General features: G+C 44.8%; 1 protein-coding gene across 3 annotated transcripts in view; it reads right to left on the bottom strand.

The window, feature by feature from the left end:
* Positions 1–20,819, bottom strand: part of LOC138488704 (putative methyltransferase DDB_G0268948) — a 504,586-nt gene that overhangs the window by 257,631 nt on the left and 226,136 nt on the right. For all 3 annotated transcript variants that reach the window (XM_069615945.1, XM_069615946.1, XM_069615944.1), the window contains one exon: positions 3,327–3,430. In XM_069615945.1, the coding sequence (XP_069472046.1) occupies positions 3,327–3,430 (104 nt within the window). The remainder of the gene's footprint in view (positions 1–3,326; positions 3,431–20,819) is intronic.

Genomic DNA, 20,819 nt, shown 5'->3' with positions numbered 1-20,819 from the left:
GTTGTGAAGGTATTTTTCCACACCCAATCACTTTTTAATAAGATCTTCCCAAAGATGTCAGTATCATGGGTAATAAAATGAATGAGGGAAAGTTTGATAGCAAAGCTTGGCAATGGTGCGAGTACCTGGGCTTTTGAGGACAAAAACATGCATGTGCTCTCAAGAAGTGGCTTACAATGTGAGTATCGCAGACATTAATGGTGGTAGATTTTGCTAGGGTGCCAATAACTGTCAAATGATGAATGCATTGCAAATGTCTATACATTGCCACAACAAAAGCCCAAACTATTGGTTTTGTCAAAGCGTGTTGTGAAGCATCCTCTTTGCCTTAAACAGGGACCTGTATCACACAGAGGAACTAATCGCCTCTCCCTTGTAACGTACTTGCTTCCCTGCACCTGTAGATATCTCTGTACTTTGCCTGTCTTGTACACTTTTCTGTATATATCTGTTTATTGTACTTTTTGTAATTATTGTTACTGTATCATCTACACTTGACTGGATTATATGTGTGTAACAATTTTTCATCACAGCTATCTTGTAATGCGCCCAGATACCTAAGGGTGAGGTGCGCTTTATAAATTAATAAACAAACAACACCAACAAATCTGATGCAAAAGAAATTTAAGAACAAACAGCTAACACAATGCAGTTATCTTCAAATGTTCTTGTTACTCTTCACAGTAAGGTGTCAGCGACAGGCCTTACCTCCTCGCTCAGTTGATGGTGGGTTTGGCTGAGGTAAGGTCTGTCCCTCCTGGACGCCACTCTAACTAGAGAAGGAACGAAATTCTCCAAAGTGACCTCACGGATGGCAGGAAGAAGGAGGAAAAAAAAGGAGAACAGGAAAAAACCTCCAGAAATGAAAAATAGAACAGCACCAGGAAGATGGGCGAAGTGAAGAATACAGCTGCTCCAGGAAGATGGGTGAGGGCCCCAGGTGACGAGAAGCATTACTTGGGAGGAAGGGGCCAGCAGACTGACAGGGGACAGGATCCTACTAAGGATGATCAGCATGAAGGAAGGGGTAGAGGAGAAACGAAGAAGAGGTTCTAGGACCAGGAAACATGCACAGGGAGCGAGGAACAGAGTAGCAGGTCCTAAAGAGTAGGTAGCCAGGGCTACTTACACTGGCAGTTCAAGTATCCGCTCATAGAAGGGCAGAGCGTTAAGATGCGACCAGCCGTGGTTCCGGGTGGCTGATATCTTCCAGGAACACGTAGCGTGGGATTGGCAGCCTCAGACGTGTGTGTGAGGTGCACGGCGGCCATCTTGGGACGGGAAGCCTGCACCTCCAGATTTCGTATAAGCTCCAGGCTCCCCTCGCATGGACCCTGACATTAGGAAATACTGTCCTTTAGAAACTATTCAAACGTTAAACATTAAAATGCCAAAATGTGGAGCTTGTAAGGGAACTCCTCCTTCCCCCTCATCAGAATGGTACACATGCAGCTAAAAACAAAGAAAACCTTTACCCACACTTTTAAACCCTGTCCACCTGTCAAGTTGTGTGTCTCTGTGTCCTTTTACATGGTTTCCTGTGGTGGGAATCCAACTGTCATTCTATGATGTCATTCAGTACAGGCCTTTACCGCAGACTGTGTGATGGTGAGCTTGCCACCACTAGACCAGTCACATAAGGACTCAGCCTGAGGAGATACTCCCTCTTCTTACCTCCTTTCACCTTACCTGTACTATTGCAGGACCTGTTCCCCATTTCTTGGAGGTGCCCATCAATGTGGACATCTGCACTCTGTTCCATCTGCTACTTTTCTGCCCTTCTCAGTGCTTGCTGCAGATGAGCACTTAAACGATCTGAATGTCACAAGGCCTAGTAGGACCGTTATTGTTGTTTTCTCCTATGTCCCGCCTCCCCTCTTTTGTCTTGTTGCGCCTTAAAACACTTTCTGCTGTAGAGGCACCATAAGAATGCTCAATAAATAAACACAAATAAATAAGGGTGTGCACTATTTAGTCAGGTGGATATTTACGATCTGTGGAATTTAAATATTGTCTAGCCAGTTTAGTCACCTATTCCCTTCCTTGTATTAGTGAGTTTTTAAATGAGGGAGGCCAGGTGAGCATAAACACTGTACTCCCCTACAGGAACTGTATCACTCGATCATTGATTTACAGCTCAGTTGTTTGTTTGTTTGGACATTTATATAGCGCTATGAACCTTCAGGTATCTGAGCGCTGCTTATTTCCCAAGTTGTGTAGTGCTGTAGTTGTGGTTCTTATATAGTACTAGCCAGCATAATTTTTAGTTTTGGCTATTAGGTGGTGCTAAAATGCACCCAAGAGGCCAAAACTACTGCATTGGAGTACAGCTAGGAGGGAGATGGCATTTGAAGTTGGACTAACAGCTTCTGGGTGTTATTTATCCACCTATTGACTCTCCATGATCATGTTAATCTCTATAGCCGATCCCACCCATTACCATCCACTTCCTACCTAAACCGCATTCCCCTATGATCTCTTTGAGCAATATTTGGTGAGAGAAATCTCATTACAAATTTTGAAAAAAAGTCAATTTAGAAAGACTGCTCTGGGGCGGCCCAGAGCTGTCTTTCTAAATCGAACTGCCACATCCCTCGCAGAACACAAGTGTGTGTAGGGGCTAACAGGCATGCTTAGGCCAGAGGAGGGAAGTTGTGGGCATCCTAGGCAGGTGCTGTGTGTGTGTGTCTGTGCGTGTTTGTATTTTTGTGCGTCTGTGTGGGGGAGGAGGAGGAATGTTTGAGGTGGCGAAGGGAAGTGGCAGGAGATTCACGGTGTGGGGTTAACTTGCCCCCAAATAGTGATCATTCCACGTTTGCAAATGCAGAATTATACATGAAACCCTTTGAACAAGCTTTATCAAGCAGTAACATCAAACTGTGGCCTGCCAGTGGTTTTTCTATACAGTCTTCTAAGAGGTAATGGCTTAATTGCAGTTGTAATTGTTTTGCTGGTGCAATAAACATGGCAGTGCCTTGCAAATGTCTATCCCATGAGAACAGAAAAGGCCAAAGTGTTGGTTTTGCCAATGTTTGTTTTTAAAGTGAGGAACAAAGCAAGTAATGGATGTAGTGAATGAGGGCACTATACTTGTGCACCTTGTGTTCCCCTTGCACTATTTCAAGGTATTTAGTTAGTGTATTCAGCCCCACAGTATGGTGTTGATGAATGATTGCATACGGGATCCTGGTACAAGACATACAACCATGGAGCTGGTATTCCTATTGTTAATTTGCCTTCCGATTTTCTTGGCGTTAGACCATTTAGTGCATTGAGTGATGCCTAGCTCTCCAACCTCCAAACTGCACACTGTTTTACTTTCTTACCTTGTTTTATCTACGAAAGGCACTGCATCAAATATCTCTTTATATTCAGACAGCATCAGTTTAACCCCTTCGCCGCCATATTCACGAAGGAGAAAGTCAGTGACCTGCAACGATAAAATGACACGCTTGAGCGGTCCATTCCGTGCTCCACACCCTAAAAGAAGACTGCGGGAGACAGGCTACAATGCCAGCAAGAGAGACCCATGTTCTGTCTTGGTAATGCCTTCCACATAAACATTGCATTGCTGCTCCACCCCCTGAACGGTGTAATTGCCACATCCGCCATAACTGCTGCATGCATAGCAAGACGCATGGCGAGGGCGAGGGGATCATGGGTGATCTTAAGAGTTAGTAGTAGACCCCATTAAATGGGATTACCTCTCTAAACCTGCGGAATCTATCATTATTTATAGAATGACCCTGAAGCCAGAAGTGATGCATACATTACATAATAATTAGCAATCAGATACTCATTAATAAACTAATGTTACACTTTTTATATATTGATTGTACATTAATCCATGCATCACTGATGCACTGCATTATTAAGTGGACCCAGAATTCTATCAGTTCAAAAGTGGAAATGGAAGCTATTGCCCCTGACACTTGGCAACGCGATGCTGACATTGTTTGTCCATCCTCATATATGGCGGCCACCAGTCCTCAGGAAGGGCTGCCATGGACTCCATGCTGAACTTCTGAGGCATTCATTGCAGCCGTGTACGTGATTCCAAGGATTCTTCACATTTACGCTTCAGGCACACTCATGTGCACGTTAATGTTCCCCATATTCCGAAGTGAACACTGGACTAACCTGGAATGCATGCATACATTTGAAAAGCCCCCCTGCATCAACGGAGCATGTTAGGGTGTGGGGGGCTTTCCTGCGTTGGCCACCTACGAGCTGTACCAGGTCCAAGCAGAGGCTAGACAGGGTAGTGCCAGAGAGCAGTGCTGTGTGGGCATTTACAGGTGTTAATGTCACTGTGGCGGGCTCAACTACATGAACTTCAGGCCCCAATAGTTAAACAATCCTGGCTACACCTCAGTCCATTTTTAACTTTTGAATATGGGAACATTAAGTGTACATGAAGTGTCCATGGTCAGGTAGGATGGGCAAACTTCTCTGCTGAGCATGAAAGGGCAGGATGGAAGAAAAGGGCAGGCAACTGAATGCTTGGCTAGGCTCTGCTCTGGCTCCTGATTGGCACACAACCTAGAGACAGAGCCACACATTTGACTCAAGCCACACTCGGGCCTCCATTGGCAATGAGTGGAGTGAGTGGTCCCCCTAACTGTATGTCTTTCTACTTCAGAAAAGCTGTTCAGTACAATACAGTGAGAAGCAATATCACAAGCTCATTTAACTAACCGGATGTGCACTTGAGCCCCTGCTCCTCCACCAGCTTTGTGAAACTCCATGAAAACGATTACATAAAGAGTACAAACATGAATGCAGTTCAGAACCCTCCTATGGTGGTGCAGTAGACCTGTTGCTCTTGAACCATTTTTGTTAATAACTTGGAAAATGACAGTCATTTTGAGGTGTACTTACCAACTTTATAGCTCTAGCATTAACTTTAACATTTGTATTGTTTTATTAAAAAAGCAACATTTATTGAGGCAAATCTGCACTGCCTCTTAGGAACATAATGTTATGTTATGCTAAATTTAATTTGTAACGCGTGCGTTCACCACAGGGATATCATGGTCTCTACCCAAGAGCAAGGCATGAGGGAAACACGGATTTAGAATAGATAGGTTTTTAGGGCATGGCGGAATGCCAGGCGGTTAGGTAAGGAACGCATGGCACGAGGTAGGGCTTTTCAAAGAACAGCAGCCGCCACCAAGAAAGCACAACCCCCAGTCCAACAATGTCTGACCCTAGGGACTCACAGAAGGCAGGCCTACGCAGAATGCATGACCTTTCCCTGGACCGAAGACCTGCACATACTCGGGCCCCAGACCAAGCAACGCAGGTGGACTTAAACAAGAGACATTGTTTAACCGGCAGACAGTGGAGAAGATATAAAACAGGGGAGATGTGGGCCCGGTGCAGGGTGCAGGTGGCCAATCAAGCGGCCAGGTTTTGAAGGGGCTGAGCTAAGAATAAAGAGTTGCAGTAGTCGATTGAGGAGGTAACCAGCATCACCATCACTGGAGCCCTAGCCTGAGCCAGAATGAATGGAAGAACTTTCCTGAGAAGTTTGAGCTGGAAAAAGACACTTTGGCAAATGGCACTGACCTGGTGCTCCGTGGACAGAGTAGAGGAAATGTTTACCCCCATATCCTTTACCACAGTGATGGGGACAAGGAGAGGACCCAAAGAAAGAGGTCAGCAATCAGAAGTCCATAAACAGAAGCAGCAGACGGTCCCAACACCAACACCTCAGTTTTAGCACCATTCAACTTGAGCCAGTTATTCTGCATCCATTCTCCCACAGTCTCCTAGCAGACCCTGAAATTGGTGGCCTCTCAGGAAGGTTAAGGTCCAGGTGGACAAGAATCTGGGTGTTATCAGCAGAGGAGTAACACAGGAAACCGTGGGAGATGAGCCTGGTCCGAGGTTGACCATAGACATTAAATAAAACAGGTGAGATAATGAAAACACAACCTCCTCTAGGTTACTAAAAAGCACTTGAGGCCTAAGATCAACCGAATAAGTTCAACAGACATGAACTCCAAGCATAGAAGTTACAGTTGGCAAGTAGATACCTAAGTTCAAAATGTGATTTTTCAGTTTGAGGAAAGTAGAACGGTTGCCGTATAGCTAGGGGAGAGGATGAGGATAAACCCTAACGAGGACCCTGCATGAATGAAGAAAATCTCTTGCACGTTGTTGTGCTTCATATTTCATGATGGAGCATGTAAACTTAGAATGCACTGCAAATACATAATACATTCACTTCCCAGGCCTGTTTGCTTCCATTCCTCACCTTGGTTGTCGCACAAGAGCTCTGGATGTATTTTCTTCCCAAGAACACAAAGCTGAACTGGATTTTCGCGCCTCGATACACTTGTGTATAGGCGCGTTATAAATGCCAAATCATATATTGAATCCCTCCACCATCAATACTTACTGCTGTGCTGATCGATTTCTTGTGCATGGCTGGACCACAAGAACTCAGACCTTTGGGCCAGATTAAGGAAACCTCTAGTTGGCAAAATGTGTGACTACAGCATCCGTAACTGTGTGCCGGAGGCCAAGTACAGGAAATATGGGCTTCCCAAACGATTATTGAAAGGCGGAAGGTTGCACACGATTAGGCTGTAGTCGCCAAACCTCTAAGTGCCCAGTTTCCCATGACTACCGCCTCATCAACATCACCACATGCACATCCCAAAGTGACAAAACCAATCCAACAAATGCAACTGGCCCCAAAGTCGAACGTCTCCCCAACATGGAGTACAGACCCATTCGCCAAACTGTGATTGTGCTAAGAGCATTTATCCTGGATGAACATCCACAGAAACAAACTCGTAACGTGCAAAGACACACTCCGATTCACTCAATGAACACACATTGAGTAAAATAATAAGCAGTTGAAAATATATACAATCCCGAAGAAATGCTAGGATGAAACAAGTTAACTGCTCAACACTTTAATATATTTAATTAATCTTGTTACATATTAATGTAACATCTATTGGATCATTTGTAAAAAAAAATATCCTGTACATGTACCCGTTGTGATTATAAAATTGATGTTCTATTAGTTGTGAATCTATTATGTATTAGGACCAACAACCCAAAACAATGGGAAGCACAGCTGTGAATGTACCACACAACCCATTTAAACATGACCTCATTTAAAAGATGCCTCTAAATATGTTTAATGTGCAGTTTCTCACAAATGAATTAATTCAAGCAACACACCAGACATTAACAGTGCAAATATTGTATTGCAAAATAATTTTTTTGCCAGGATCAATCCAGCAATGCAAGCAAATGCACTATGATGTTAAGAAAACAATGCACACCTCGGACAGACATAAGGACAATGTAAAATACACACACAAAAGCATTATTATAAAGTGATATATTTGAGGGGCATCAAACAGTTATGTTGCCCCTGCACGTGCCTGCTACCACGTGAAAGATAATGCTTCCTCATGGAATTGGGAATATCCCCAACTCACACACATATCAAACAGAAACACCTGCAAGAATGAGCAGGCTCACCAACTCAAGGAGCTTTGCGCATACAGATCCGACATGACCACATGCACCACAACCGCGGCATCCTGCTGCACATGGCGAACTGAGAAGAAAAGCCCTGTCCTGGGGGATGAGATGACAACTCATCAAGCACGGCCAATCAAAAGTGTCCAACAGAGTCACATCCCGGCAGTAATTTTTCCTGACATGAGCAAAGGGAATAGTCGGAGCCCTGTCACCCTGGCATGCCCTGGAAGAGGCACCTCCATGCTTAGGTGCTCAACCCAATATTCTCATGCAGATAACAGCTCCTCACATCACTAGGTGCTACTATGAGGGAATCCTGGACAGCATCCACCTGTATCCCTTCCAATGGGCTAATAGGGCCACTTGTTTCATCTATAACAAGCCGAGTACTGGTTACCGAACATTGAACCTCAAGTCCTGCAACTAATGTTCGGAATTACAATGAGGTGCAGACATGCCTGTCATGAATGTTGAGATTGGCTGCACGTGAAACGCGATCCCAAGACCACTTAAAGTAACCCCTGTGACGCTACGACTGCTGCTGGATTCTCCTTTTTTTTCTTTTTTTTATTGTGCTTTTGTCTACAAAAATGGACATTTCACAAATACAAAAGAAAATACAAAAAATATGCAAAAAGAAATAGTCTTAGTACCATAAAAGAAATATTACATTTCATCAATTATACAGAAGATAAAAAATGATTAAACAATCATTCTATTTGTCCCAAGAAAACACATAAGAATGCATGCAACCGTAAAATCAATTTTACCGAATTTCCCCACATAAACCTGAGCCAGAAAATATCAGTCAATAGCACTTCGCCCAGATAGCGCAGCCGCGCCTGCCCCAAACCAGTGCAGGTCAGAATGATATGTTTTAGAGTTTCAACAGTATTGGACTTACAAAATCTGCAGTTGTTGTGAATTACTGACCTATCCCACTTTATCCTCCTTTCCAAGGTTGTGAACTGATTTAAACGGAAACGCAAGTAAATGGCTCAAATCTTTGAGCAAGGGGTAGGTGCGCTTTATAAATCAATAAACAAACAAACAAACAAATAAGATTAAACTCTTGCTTTCTTCTGAACCTTGAATACTCTCGTAAAGCCCAATAAGTCAGCGGTTTCTGCCCAATCCACAGTGTATAATTTACACTTAACTCCCCCTTAGCTCTTCCAGGGAGAAGCCCATCCGAGTGCGTATATCATACATATTATGCTTAAACTGGGTCAAGGTGATAGCTGATTGCATTTTTGACGATTCACCTAGAGGTTGATATAGTGAATTTGTCAGTGGGCTCAGCATTTTTGCGTATTCAGCCAATCTTTTCCATCAGGCTCTCGCTGCCAGGGACAACTCGTGTCTGAGCACAGCATTTGGCACAGAATTGTTCGAATCCAATGTTTTCTTCCACAATTGCCCCTGTAAGATATTAAGTGGGGCACCAAAGTTGAAAGGGACAATGACCAAGCCATAAAGAACTACAGGTTTGATGTTTTGAAGGTAGAACCTAATCAAAGGTACCAGGGAATAGTGACATAGTTGGGAATACATTTGTTTCATCTTGGCCAGTAGAATGGTAAAGACCTCTTTAAAGAGGGTTATCCAGGCCCCCCTGGAAAGTTGATTTGTGAGATTAAATCCCAGGCACTTCATTGATGCAACCCTTGGTATAGGCTGGTCTCCCAACTTCCAGCAGTAAGTCTTGGGACTTTTCTTAGAGGAAAAAATGACGACCTTAGATTTTTGCTCAGGTTGGAGGTTATTCTGTACTGCATAGTGGAAGAAAAGTTGCAGTTTCCTGTGGAGGCCAAAAGGTGTTTGGCAAATAGAATAATATCATTGACGAAGGAGCCAATCCAAAAAGAAGTTTCCAATTTTTCCCGGATTGGTGTTACCCACCACCCACAGGACTGCAATGTCCAGCACGTACAAATTAAAGCGGGTCGGCGCAAACACACAACCCTGCCTCAGCCCCAAAAAGGTAAGGACTGGGGCATACATTTTCCCATCCCTGGTCAACCTAACCCTCAGAGACGAGTCCCTGTGCAATGATGCCAAAATCTGCACAATCTTCAGCGGGACCTTCCAATCAAGGAGCTTGCTCCAAAGAATCTCTCTGCTAACCGTACTGAAGGCGCTGGACATATCAATAGACGCCATATAGACTGTGCTCACCCCCCTTTTTCACAGCTGCAGAGAAATGCGAAATAACGGTACCGTTTAAAGAGGTCTCAATTCCCGCTCGAAAGCCCACCTGAAATTTAGACAAAAGGTTGTGTTGCTTTACATGGTAAGAGAGGTCTCTCAAGAGAAGTGAGGCAAACATTTTACTGGAAGCATCTAGCAGGGAGATGGGTCTATAGTTCTTAGGATCAGACACATCGCCCTGCTTAAAGATGGGAATAATAATAATAGATTGCTTCCAAGTGGTGGGAATAATGGCCAGCCTATAGATGTTATTAAAGAGACTCAACAATGGGCCCACCCATACATATCCTGCTTAAAAAGCATTTTCGGAATGCCATCCGGTCCCGGGGCCGCAGATGCCCTGCCCTTCCCTATGGTCCATCTGACGTTTCGCTCATCCCAAGGACAAACCCCCCAATCATTTTTGGCCATATTTAAATTTGACACTCTAGCTCACTACTGGAGATAGCCCACCCAAACATGCCCTGAAATATCACAATTCCTGTCGGCAACAGGTGCTTTAGATAGGTGCCTTATAGTTGACCAAAAATTGACATAGTTATGGCATGCCAGAGATTTTATTATTGCCTGATTGACTGCGATGTGGGCTTGCCTTTTGCTGTGAGTAATAATCCTGCTATAGTGAGCTTGAATTTTTTTTTCCACCACATATTGTAGGATCGGAAGAGGGGTTAAGCGAAGGGAGCGCAAAGCCTTCCTCTTTTGGGTCTTTGCTTGGGCAATAGTGGCATCATAGTGATAAAGATGCTTCTTCCCAAAGATAGGTTTTCCCTTATCTGACAAGATAGACAGGCAGTGTTGAATCTTAATACTAAAGGAGTCTACCCCAGTATTACTGTGCTGACAATCACCATTAGTTACCATTTGACTGTAGATGTTAGCACATTTCCTACAATCAAAGGCATTCCACTGAACTTTCGAACCACCTCTATCTGCAGAGACAAATGCGGAAGCCATTTCTGTTGGGCAGTTTTCCAGTTTTAGATGCAGGATCAAAGAAATAGGAGCATTGTCACTACCCAAAAGAGGTCCCCCAGTGAACGGTTTACAACAGGTTAGTTAGGGGGAAGAGACAAAAAAGTGGCCAGTGCCGGATTCTTTAATGCCCCTAGACCATGTAAAAAAGGTGCCCTATTGATCCGCATAGGGCAAACAAACGCCTAAGCCCCAATAAAGCAGATGGTTTAACCAGATGCAAGATGGGTCTATGGGGTCCAGTGTTGGATTGAAAGACCACCTCTGGAGATCTCGAAATGTACGTCCCTCCCCACAGCGGGCATTAAGGTCTCCACCCAAAATGATCATAGTACCTTTAGCCATCGCTAGCCACCCTTTAAGGAGCCCATCAAGGCCTTCCAGAAGAGGCCCAAGAGCACAGTATATATTTACCAATAGCAGGGCCTCCGGGAAGTCCTTGAAGGCAATATTAACTGCCAAGAAGCCCTCTAAGGTGATGGAAATCTCATAATTGGTGCACTTCAACCCCAAATCAATGGCAAGGGCGAGCCCTCCCAGACGGACTTCACCTTGGGCCCATGGCGTTCTTACAGTAATTATGGAACCCCTGCAAAGTAAAGGAAGTAGTGGCCATAGTTTCTTGCAAAAAAACATTCGGCCCCCCATCCATGTGTGTAGCCCATTAGTTAGATTGGAAAAAGCACAGACATTCCATGATGTAAATGTACATTCCCAGTCCTAGAGAATGTTTTTAGACTTCTTGATCTTTGAGAACATCTATACCGCGGCCTGCAACCAAGACCAGTCCTCCAAAGCCAAAGTCGCAGACGGTGGGAGCTTGGTTTTTTTGCGTATTCGAGTCCTGCTCAACCGAAACGGTGTGCACGGTCAGGAATTCGGCCAAGGTGGTTGCATCATGTAGATCAAAGATTGTTCGGGAGAATTCTCCAGAATGGCTAATTTCCCTTACCTACTGAGTTCCTCAGCAGCTTTGCTGGATTTCTAGGATTTATTTTTTTCACCTGGTAAGAGTGTGAGCCTTTTTTCCCACTCTTACATGTGTTTTGCTGTGTGTGTTTTACATGTTTTTATGTTCATAGACTGTGGAGCTTCACCTACTCCATTGACATCATCGTTTTAATGTGTGTTACACAGCACCTTCAGTGCAGTGCACAGGGTTGTCTTTTTCAGACTTCCCAACTCCGACTCCATTTTCTGGGACTGACTACTGTCTCCCTGAACATGTAAATTTGCCATTGACTTTATTAGTCTCTTTTAACTCACAGACCCAGGACAAACTATCTTACATAGAGTTCTGGAAAGGGTTAATATTTATCCCTTTTTGTCTGTTTCTCATGGAACACTGTTTCGTTCCCTTTTCATTAAGATTTGGCTGGTGGCAGTGGTAACTACCTATTTTTCCTACCGCGGTTATCTTAAATAGCCCTGGTAGTGTTTTAGGCTATCTTAGTAGCCTCAAACTTAAACCCACTGGCCCATATAGATTTTTATATGATTCCCGCTGGGTTTAGTCACCATTTCTTTTTGTAAAAGTCTTTTTTGTGTTTTTCTCTACGCACCTAACCAGGTTTGATTCCTTTGTTCACCGACCTTTGGCAGGCTTCTGCACAGAAGCCCTCCTTAGGCGCCTGAATGTCTGAGGGGGACAGGATGTGAAGGAGAGGTTTGAGACTCCCTGCACAGGGTCTCCTTGGACACCCATGTCCCACTCTGGTATGATTGGCTGTGGTGACTGTCCCGGCGGGATAGCCACCCTTCTGTGTGATTGACAGCCAGGCTGTGTGAATGGGGGAAAACTGCATAAAAAGCAGGTCTCTTGGGCTTGGAAGTCAGTCGCCACGGGAATGAGAGAACCGAAGAGAAGCTGGAAGAAGAGGACCCTTACCACGACTGAACTTCCCGGTGAAGCCCTGCTGCAGGTCTGAATCTCCAAACTTCAACGACAGGGAAGATCTGCAAGGAATCTTCTCCCCTTGAGCTGGTGGGGCCAATCAGTTTGCAAAACTATGAACCAGGCCTCCCTCCTCTGGTCGAATTTGCTGTACAGAGCTACAGTGAACCGGATAGCCAGGAGGATCTGACCCTGCTTGGGTTTTAAGGAGCGCACCTGCTCCGCTGCTGGTTTTTTCCCTCAGCAGTGCAGGACCCTCCAGTCTTCCTCCTTCTTGTCAGTCCGACTGTCTCTTCAGGAACCGTGAGCCTGCAGGACCTGCCAGGAACGTCTGCACCACTACAGCATTCTTCTGCTCTAACGGTACTGTGCTAACCCGGTTTTTTGTTTCGTCCAGCCGCGGTGAAAGTGTGTGAAATCTTTTGCCAATCCGAGGGCTTGTCCTTCTTCATTATTTAAAGTAACTTTTCGTCCGACCAACTTCGTTCTGAATTCTTGGCAAGGACTTAACCGCGAACTACCCTGAACTGTGTGATCCTCTGCAAAGACTTTAGTCCATTGACTTTGGGCAAGGCCCCTTGAATTTGATTTCCTCGCTGTAGTTCCTTTTTATAGATTGCCCTGCTTACTTACTCGTTGGTGCTGCTCAATTTCTGCCTAACTTTGTCTATCCCTCCCTTTTAAATTACTGGAGTGCCATTTTGCTCACACTTCATTTTGAGCCTAACTTGTTCAGAATCTATTGGGTGTGGCGTAGTGTTTTAAGATCGTGATTTTTCAACTGCTTAATAATAGTGAAATGTTTAATAACTGATGTGTAAATAAATGTATATTCTTTTACTCAAAAACCTTGAGTCAGTGCTTGTTTGAATCACAGTAATTGCTGTCCTTTGTGTAGCTATTGATACTGCTCCCTTTACTCTTGAGATAAGTCTGGCTGCTCAGCCATCGCTACCACTTTACTGTGTAGTACAGGCTTGTACCAAAGGTGAATTTGTACTGTCACTTGTAGTCCTTATTTTGTGTGGTGTTCCCAAAGGGTACTGCATATAATTCTGCCTAACACTCATGTACAGTGGTGAGGATCAAGTATTAGAGGGCTGCTATTACCTTGGATCAACTAACCACAAGGCTAAACATCACTAAAAAGCAATATTAATCATGTCTGATATGGAAAGCTACAGTCAGGAGACCCTCCTTAGTTGCACTGTGGATTATCTGAAAAATCTGTGTAGAGAAAGGAATCTCTCTGTTAAAGGCAAAAAGTCTGAATTGATTGAAAGGTTGTTAGAGAAAAAAAGTCTGGAGGGTGGGTCTGAAATACCTGACCCCTCAGCAAATTTGGAAATGAATGAGGATGATAACGTGTCTGTTATTGATGAGTTAGAGGAGGCAGATGTTTCTCACAATGTAGGCCTCACTGCTTTGTTACCTGCTCAGCAACCTCAACCTTTGTCCACTGGGACCGCTACAGGTCCTACTCTCAGTCCTGAATTCATTGCTTTAGAAAAGATGAGTCTTGAATTGGAATTTAAATGTTTAAAAGCTCAAACTGAACAAAAGCATCAAGTACTTAAGCTCAGAGAAATGGAGATGAACTATGCCCTAGAAATGAAAAAGTTGTCTTTGGAAAATGCTTCTCGCTCAGAGTCCTCTAGGTCTTCCAGTCCTAAGAGACCCTGTATGCCTAAAGAAATTGAGGGTATGTATGAGGTTAAGCTTGATATTTTGGATTGGTTGGCAATGTTTGAATATAACCATGGGATTCAAGACATTACAGGGAATCAGTTGCGTCCTTGGCTCTTCTCTAGGCTGCCCACTGTTGCATCTGATGTTGCGATGGAGTTGGGGGATGTGGATAGGATGGATTATGAGTGTGTGAAGCTAGCTTTAATTGCTATATATGGGAAGACGGCTTCCCAGTACCTTAAGAGGTTTAGGACCCTCAACAAGCATGATGGTACCCCTTGGGTATGTGAATGTTTGAAAAACCTAGATGGTTGGGTTAAGGGTTACAGAGTGAACACTTATGAAGGTATGAGAAATCTTGTTATGTTGGAGTCAATTTATGATGCCTGCTCTCCTGAGCTCAGACATCACTTGGCTGATTCTAAGGAGATAGATCCAAAGAAGTTAGCTAAGGCTACTAACTTGTGGGTTGCCAATAGGGCTACTTGCAAGGATTCTGGGGCAACTCAGAAGACGGATGAGGGAAAGCAGCCAAAGAAAGATAACAAGAAGAATTTAAATACCTCCAATCCAAAAGAGGGCCACAAATAGCAGCATAAGGGTAAACCACCAGGGAAACCGAATCAGGCTAGTGCACCATCTGGACCCAAACCAGATGCAGGTCAGAACAAACTCCCATTCATCAAGACATTTGGGAAATGTTATGTTTGTGGGTCAATTGACCATGTGAAAGGGGATCCCAGATGTAAGGGTAAACCTTCAGGGGTCTACACTGTCTCCTTAGCCTTCTCCCCAGAGGAAGAAGTACCAATGCCAAGTGGAAACTTTCACCTGCTGGCTGATGAACCAATGAGAGTCTCAGCTAGTGTTTCTTTAGTGTCCCTGGGTTTGTGGGAACAACAGCATTTATATGTCTATAATTCCATCCCAGATAATACTAAAGAATATTATAAAGATAGTGTTCTTGTGAATGGCCAGGAGACTCCTGCCACCAGAGACACTGGAGCCAGCATAACTGTGGTGGATGAATCATTTTTCAAAGTGGAGGATGTTGCTAAGGCACCCAAACGCCTCACCAAGTTAGATGGACGCCCTGTGCAAATGCTTCTCCAGTTACCAGCTCTCGTCCAGTGTAATGATATGACTGTCAAGATACCTGTTAGTGTGCAGAGTGAAGTGCCTGGGACAGTCCTGTTGGGCAATGACCTACAAACTCTTGGAGTTGTGTCTATTACCCACAGGCCTCCCAGTAAAAGGAAACAGGAGCTCACTAGGCCTGCAAGGGAGAGGACCTTGAGAGGCTCTCCAGATGAGTTGATGGAGTCAGCTATCACTCCCACTCCACAGGAGTTGCTCACTGCTATTTCTGGAAAGAAAGAGACAAATGGGAAACCCAAGACCTCCAAGAAAAAGACAGATGGCACCCCTGTACTACCAACAAGGACATCCCCAAGATTGTCCAAGGTCACACCTGTGACTCCTCCACCTGCTGAGGCAGAGTGTGAGGTACAACCCTGTGTGGTTTATCCAGTTTCTGAAGAGTCAGATCTGGAGGAAGGCACTGATTTGGTTGGAGATCTAGACCCTGATGACCATCCTGTGCTGCAGTATTTACTGACTGAAGGTGGACCCAACAGGGCAGACTTCAGCAGAGGACAAAGAGAGTGTCCTACTCTCGAAGGTCTAGGACAACAGGTTGCTTCTCAACTTGATGGGCAAGAAGTTGGAAGGCATAGGTTGAGCTGGGAAGATGGCCACTTCTACAGTGAACTGACTGAGTCTATCCCTGGGAACTGCAAAAGAATTGTAGTGCCCCTAGCAAACACACTCCAGTGCCTACAGTTGGCCCATGAGATACCTTTGGCTGGTCATTTGAGTTTCAAAAAGACAAAGGAAAGGCTCCCCTGATACTTCTACTGGCCTAAAATGGGTTCAGAAGTTGACAAATTCTGTCGGAGCTGTCACACTTACCAAACCTCTGACAAGAGTGGAGCCAAGGATGTGGCACCCCTGCTGCCTCTCTGTGGTGGGAGTTCCTTTTGAGAGGGTGGGCATCGACATTGTTGGTTCCCTTGACCCTCCCACATCTTCAGGAAGCATGTATATCATGGTTGTAGAAGACCATGGTACTAGGTATCTTGAAGCAATACCTATGAGGACTGTTACGGCTCAGGCTGTGGCTAAGGCTCTACTTGGTATTTTTACCAGAGTAGGGTTTCCTAAGGAAGTGATATCCGACAGGGGATCCAATTTTATGTCCCACTTCATGCAAGCCATGTGGAAAAACTGTGGTGTCACTTACAAGTTCTCTACAGCCTACCATCCACAGAGAAATGGACCGGTAGAGAGGTTTAATCGTACTATGAAGAGCATGATAGGTGCTTTAGAGGAATCCCTTAAAAGAAAGTGGGACCTTCTACTGCCATGCCTTCTCTTTGCTTATAGAGAAGTCCCTCAGGAGGGAGTAGGTTAGAGTCCCTTTGAACTTCTCTATGGCCATCCAGTCAGAGGCCCCTTGGCCCTGATCAAGGAGGGGTTGGAGCGTGCTCCTTCCCCCAAGCCAGTCAGAGTGACTGACTATGTGATAGGTCTCCAGAGGAGAATGTCACACATGATGGCAGAAGCTAGTGATAACTTAAAAGCAGGTCAGGCTCTGGTCAAACATTGGCATGACCAGAAGGCCAGCATGGTTGAGTTTACTCAAGTCCAGCTTGTACTAGTTATGGTGCCAACAAGACAGAGGGCCTTGCAGGACAAATGGATAGGACCCTTCAAGGTTGTGGCAAACCTGGAAAGGTGAACTATTTGGTGGGCTTAGGCAGACCTAAGGAGGATCCCAGAGTCTTTCATACCAACCGTTTGAAGGCATATATCTCGAGACCAGCATTGGGAGCTTTGCTTCTAGCTTCAGATCAAGAGGGGGAGGAGGAGAGTGAACCTCTACCTGACCTCCTCAGAGGCCAACCTTTGGATGAGAACATAGGAGTCAATTTCTCTTCTCAACTGACATCTGAACAGCAGGAGGAGTGCAAAGTTCTTTTAAACCAGTTTGCCTCCTGTTTTCACTTTCACCAGGCTTGACCCCTTGGGACCAGCATGATATTTTCACTGGTGACAGTTTACCTGTGAAAAGCACAGGTTACAGAATGTCAGAACATGTGAGATCCCACATCAAAGGAGAGGTCCACAAGATGCTTGATCTCTGGGTTATAGAGCCCTCTACAAGTCCATGGTCTAGTCCAGTTGTTTTAGTACCAAAGGCAGGATCCAAGGAGTTGAGATTCTGTGTGGACTATAGAGCTCTAAATGCAGTCACTAAGACTGATGCCCATCCTTTGCCAAGGACAGATGAACTGGTAGATAGACTTGGTTCAGCCAAGTACCTCAGTACATTTGATCTGGCGTCAGGCTATTGGCAAATAGCCCTGACAGACCATGCCAAGGAGAAAACTGCATTCTCAACCCCAGCAGGCCTCTTACAGTTTAAGGTTATGCCGTTTGGATTAAAGAATGCACCTGCTACATGATGGTCAATCAAGTTCTGAATGAGATGGAGGACTTCTGCATGGCATACTTGGATGTCATTGCATTGTTCAACCCTACTTGGAAAGAACATGTTGATCACTTGGGATATGTTTTTCAGACTCTTGAGCAGGCCCATCTGACCATAAAGGCAAGCAAATGTCAAATCGGTCAGAGCAAAGTGGTCTACCTTGGTCATAAGGTAGGGGGAGGTGAATTAAGGCCATTGCCTAGAAAAATACAAGCTGTACAAAACTGGGCCACCCTTACCAATCAAGCCCAAGTGAGAGCCTTCCTAGGTCTCACTGGGTACTACAGGAATTTAATAGAGAACTATGGGACCATAGCTTCTCCCTTGAATGTGATCTCCTCTCCAAAAGTCCCCAGAAAGTTTAGATGGAATGAGAAGTGCATTCACACCTTTGAAGGCCTGAAGAAAATCCGTTATCAAGCTCCGGTCCTAAGAGCTCCTGATTGTCACAAACCCTTCATTGTGCAGATATATGCATCCAATACTGGTATAGGTGAAATCCTTAGTCAACTGGATGAGAAAGGTAGGGAGCACCCCATTTGCTTGATCAGTAGGAAACTGAAGGAACCAGAAACAAGGTGGGCAACCATAGAGCGTGAATGTTTTGCAATTGTGTGGTCTTTGAAGAAGTTTAGACCATACTTGTATGGATTTACTTTTGTAATTCAAACAGACCACCAACCCTTGAGATGGTTAATGCAAATGAAAGGGGAGGACCCAAAACTTCTAAAATGGTCAGTCTGCCTGCATGGGTTTGATTTCATCATTGAGCACAGAGCAGAATGTCACCACCAAAATGCTGATAGTCTCTCTAGGATGTTTTTAACGACTAGAGTGAAGAGATTCATCCAGGAGTGGATTAAATCCTCCTGTCCCTTAGTCTGGCGGTGGGGGGGGGGGGGGGAGGGCGAGCGTTAGGGAGAATTCTCCAGAATGGCTAATTCCCATTACCTACTGAGTCCCTCAGCAGCTTTACTGGATTTCTAGGATTTATTTTTTTCACCTGGTCAGAGTGTGAGCCTTTTTTTCTCACTCTTACATGTGTTTTGCTGTGTGTGTTTTACATTTTTTTGTGTTCATAGACTGTGGAGCTTCACCTACTCCATAGGCATCATCTTATTAATGTGTGTTACACAGCACCTTCAGTGCAGTGCACAGGGTTGTCTTTTTCAGACTTCCCAACTCTGACTACATTTTCTGGGACTGACTACTGTCTCACAGAACATGTAAAGTTGCCATTGACTTTATTAGTCTCTTTTAACTCACAGACCCAGAACAAACTATCTTACATAGAGTTCTGGAAAGTGTTAATATTTATCCCCTTTTGTCTGTTTCTCATAAAAAACAATGTTTTGTTCCCTTTTCATTAAGATTTGGCTGGGGGCAGTGGGAACTACCCTATTTTTCCTACCACGGTTATCATAAATAGCCCTGCTAGTGTTTTAGGCTATCTTAGTAGCCTCGAAATTAAACGCGCTGTCCCATATAGATTTTTATACGGTTCCGGCTGGGTATAGCCACCATTTCTTTTTGTAAAAGTCTTTCTCGTGTTTTTCTCTACGTGCCAAACCAGGTTTGATTCCTTTGTTCCTTAGGCGCCTGAATGTCTGAGGGGGACAGGATGTGAGGGAGGGGTTTGAAACTCCCTGCACAGGGTCTCCTGGGAGACCCATGTCGCACTCTGGTATGATTGGCTGTGGTGACTGTCCCGGCAGGACAGCCACCCTGCTGTGTGATTGACAGCCAGGCTGTGTGAATGGGGTGAAAACTGCATATAAAGCAGGTCTCTTGGGCTTGGAAGTCAGAGTCACCACAGGAACGAGAGAACCCAAGAAAAGCTGGAAGAAGAGGACCCTTACCACGACTGAACCTCCCGGTGAAGCCCTGCTGCAGCTCCGAATCTCCAAACATCGACGACAGCGAAGATCTGCAAGGAATCTTCTCCCCTTGAGCTGGTGGGACCAACCAGTTCGCCAAACCACGAGCCAGGCCTCCCTCCTCTGGTTGAATTTGCTGTACAGAGCTACAGTGAACCAGATAGCCAGGAGGATCGGACCCTGCTTGGGTTTTAAGTAGCGCACCTTTTATTCGTCGCTTTGCTCCGCTGCTGGTTTCTTCCCTGGGCAGTGCAGGACCCTCCAGTCTTCCTCCTTCTTGTCAGTCCGACAGTCGCTTCAGGAACCGTGAGCCTGCAGAACCTGCCAGGAATGTCTGCCACAGATACAGCATTCTTCTGCTCTAAAGGTACTGTGCTAACCCGGTTGTTCGTTTCGTCCAGCCGCGGTGAAAGTGTGTTAAATCTTTCGCCAATCCAAGGGCTTGTCCTTCCTTCTTGAAAGTAACTTTTCATCTGACCAACTTCATTCTGAACTCTTGGCAAAGACTTAACCGCAAACTACTGTAAAGACTGCAGGGGGGTGTCTGTACTTCTGCTCTCTATATGGCAGAGGAGAGGCACAGAGGACCTCAGCCAAGATTCTCTATTATTGGTACCTGGTCGAGAAATCAAGGCCTAGCTTCTCAGGAGGTGATGCAAGCTGGTTCTTAAGTACAGTGTAGTCCCCAAGCCCCCACAAAGGAATGTCCTCACACTGTATTAGTTAAAACACAGACTTTATATAATTAATATTCATGGTTATGTACACTATCACAATAACTCACTTTTTGCTCAGACAATCAACAATGGTAAATGTTAAGTATGAACATCCGGACAACCGCAAGTTAAAGGAACTGTTTATTTTAAGTTATATTTATAATGAAAGGACCTCCAGCTGCATAACACTACAACCAGGCAAACAGGAAAGCAGCAACAGATTCACTTGGAATGCCAACAAAAGTAAACAGCAGCATCATAGCAAAATGGAATGTTCTCTTACAGTATGACATACCTCCATTCCAGGCTACATTGAATAGACAGGGCTGTATTTTTTCCATGGCAATACTTGCTTTCCGTTGTTATTGAGCACAACATTTAACTTGCTTATA

Source organism: Ambystoma mexicanum, chromosome 9, assembly GCF_040938575.1.
Source record: "Ambystoma mexicanum isolate Mex_15411 chromosome 9, UKY_AmexF1_1, whole genome shotgun sequence".
Taxonomy (NCBI): domain Eukaryota; kingdom Metazoa; phylum Chordata; class Amphibia; order Caudata; family Ambystomatidae; genus Ambystoma; species Ambystoma mexicanum.
The sequence above is the reverse complement of the archived record's forward strand: the minus strand, read 5'-3'. Positions and strand labels throughout refer to the sequence as shown.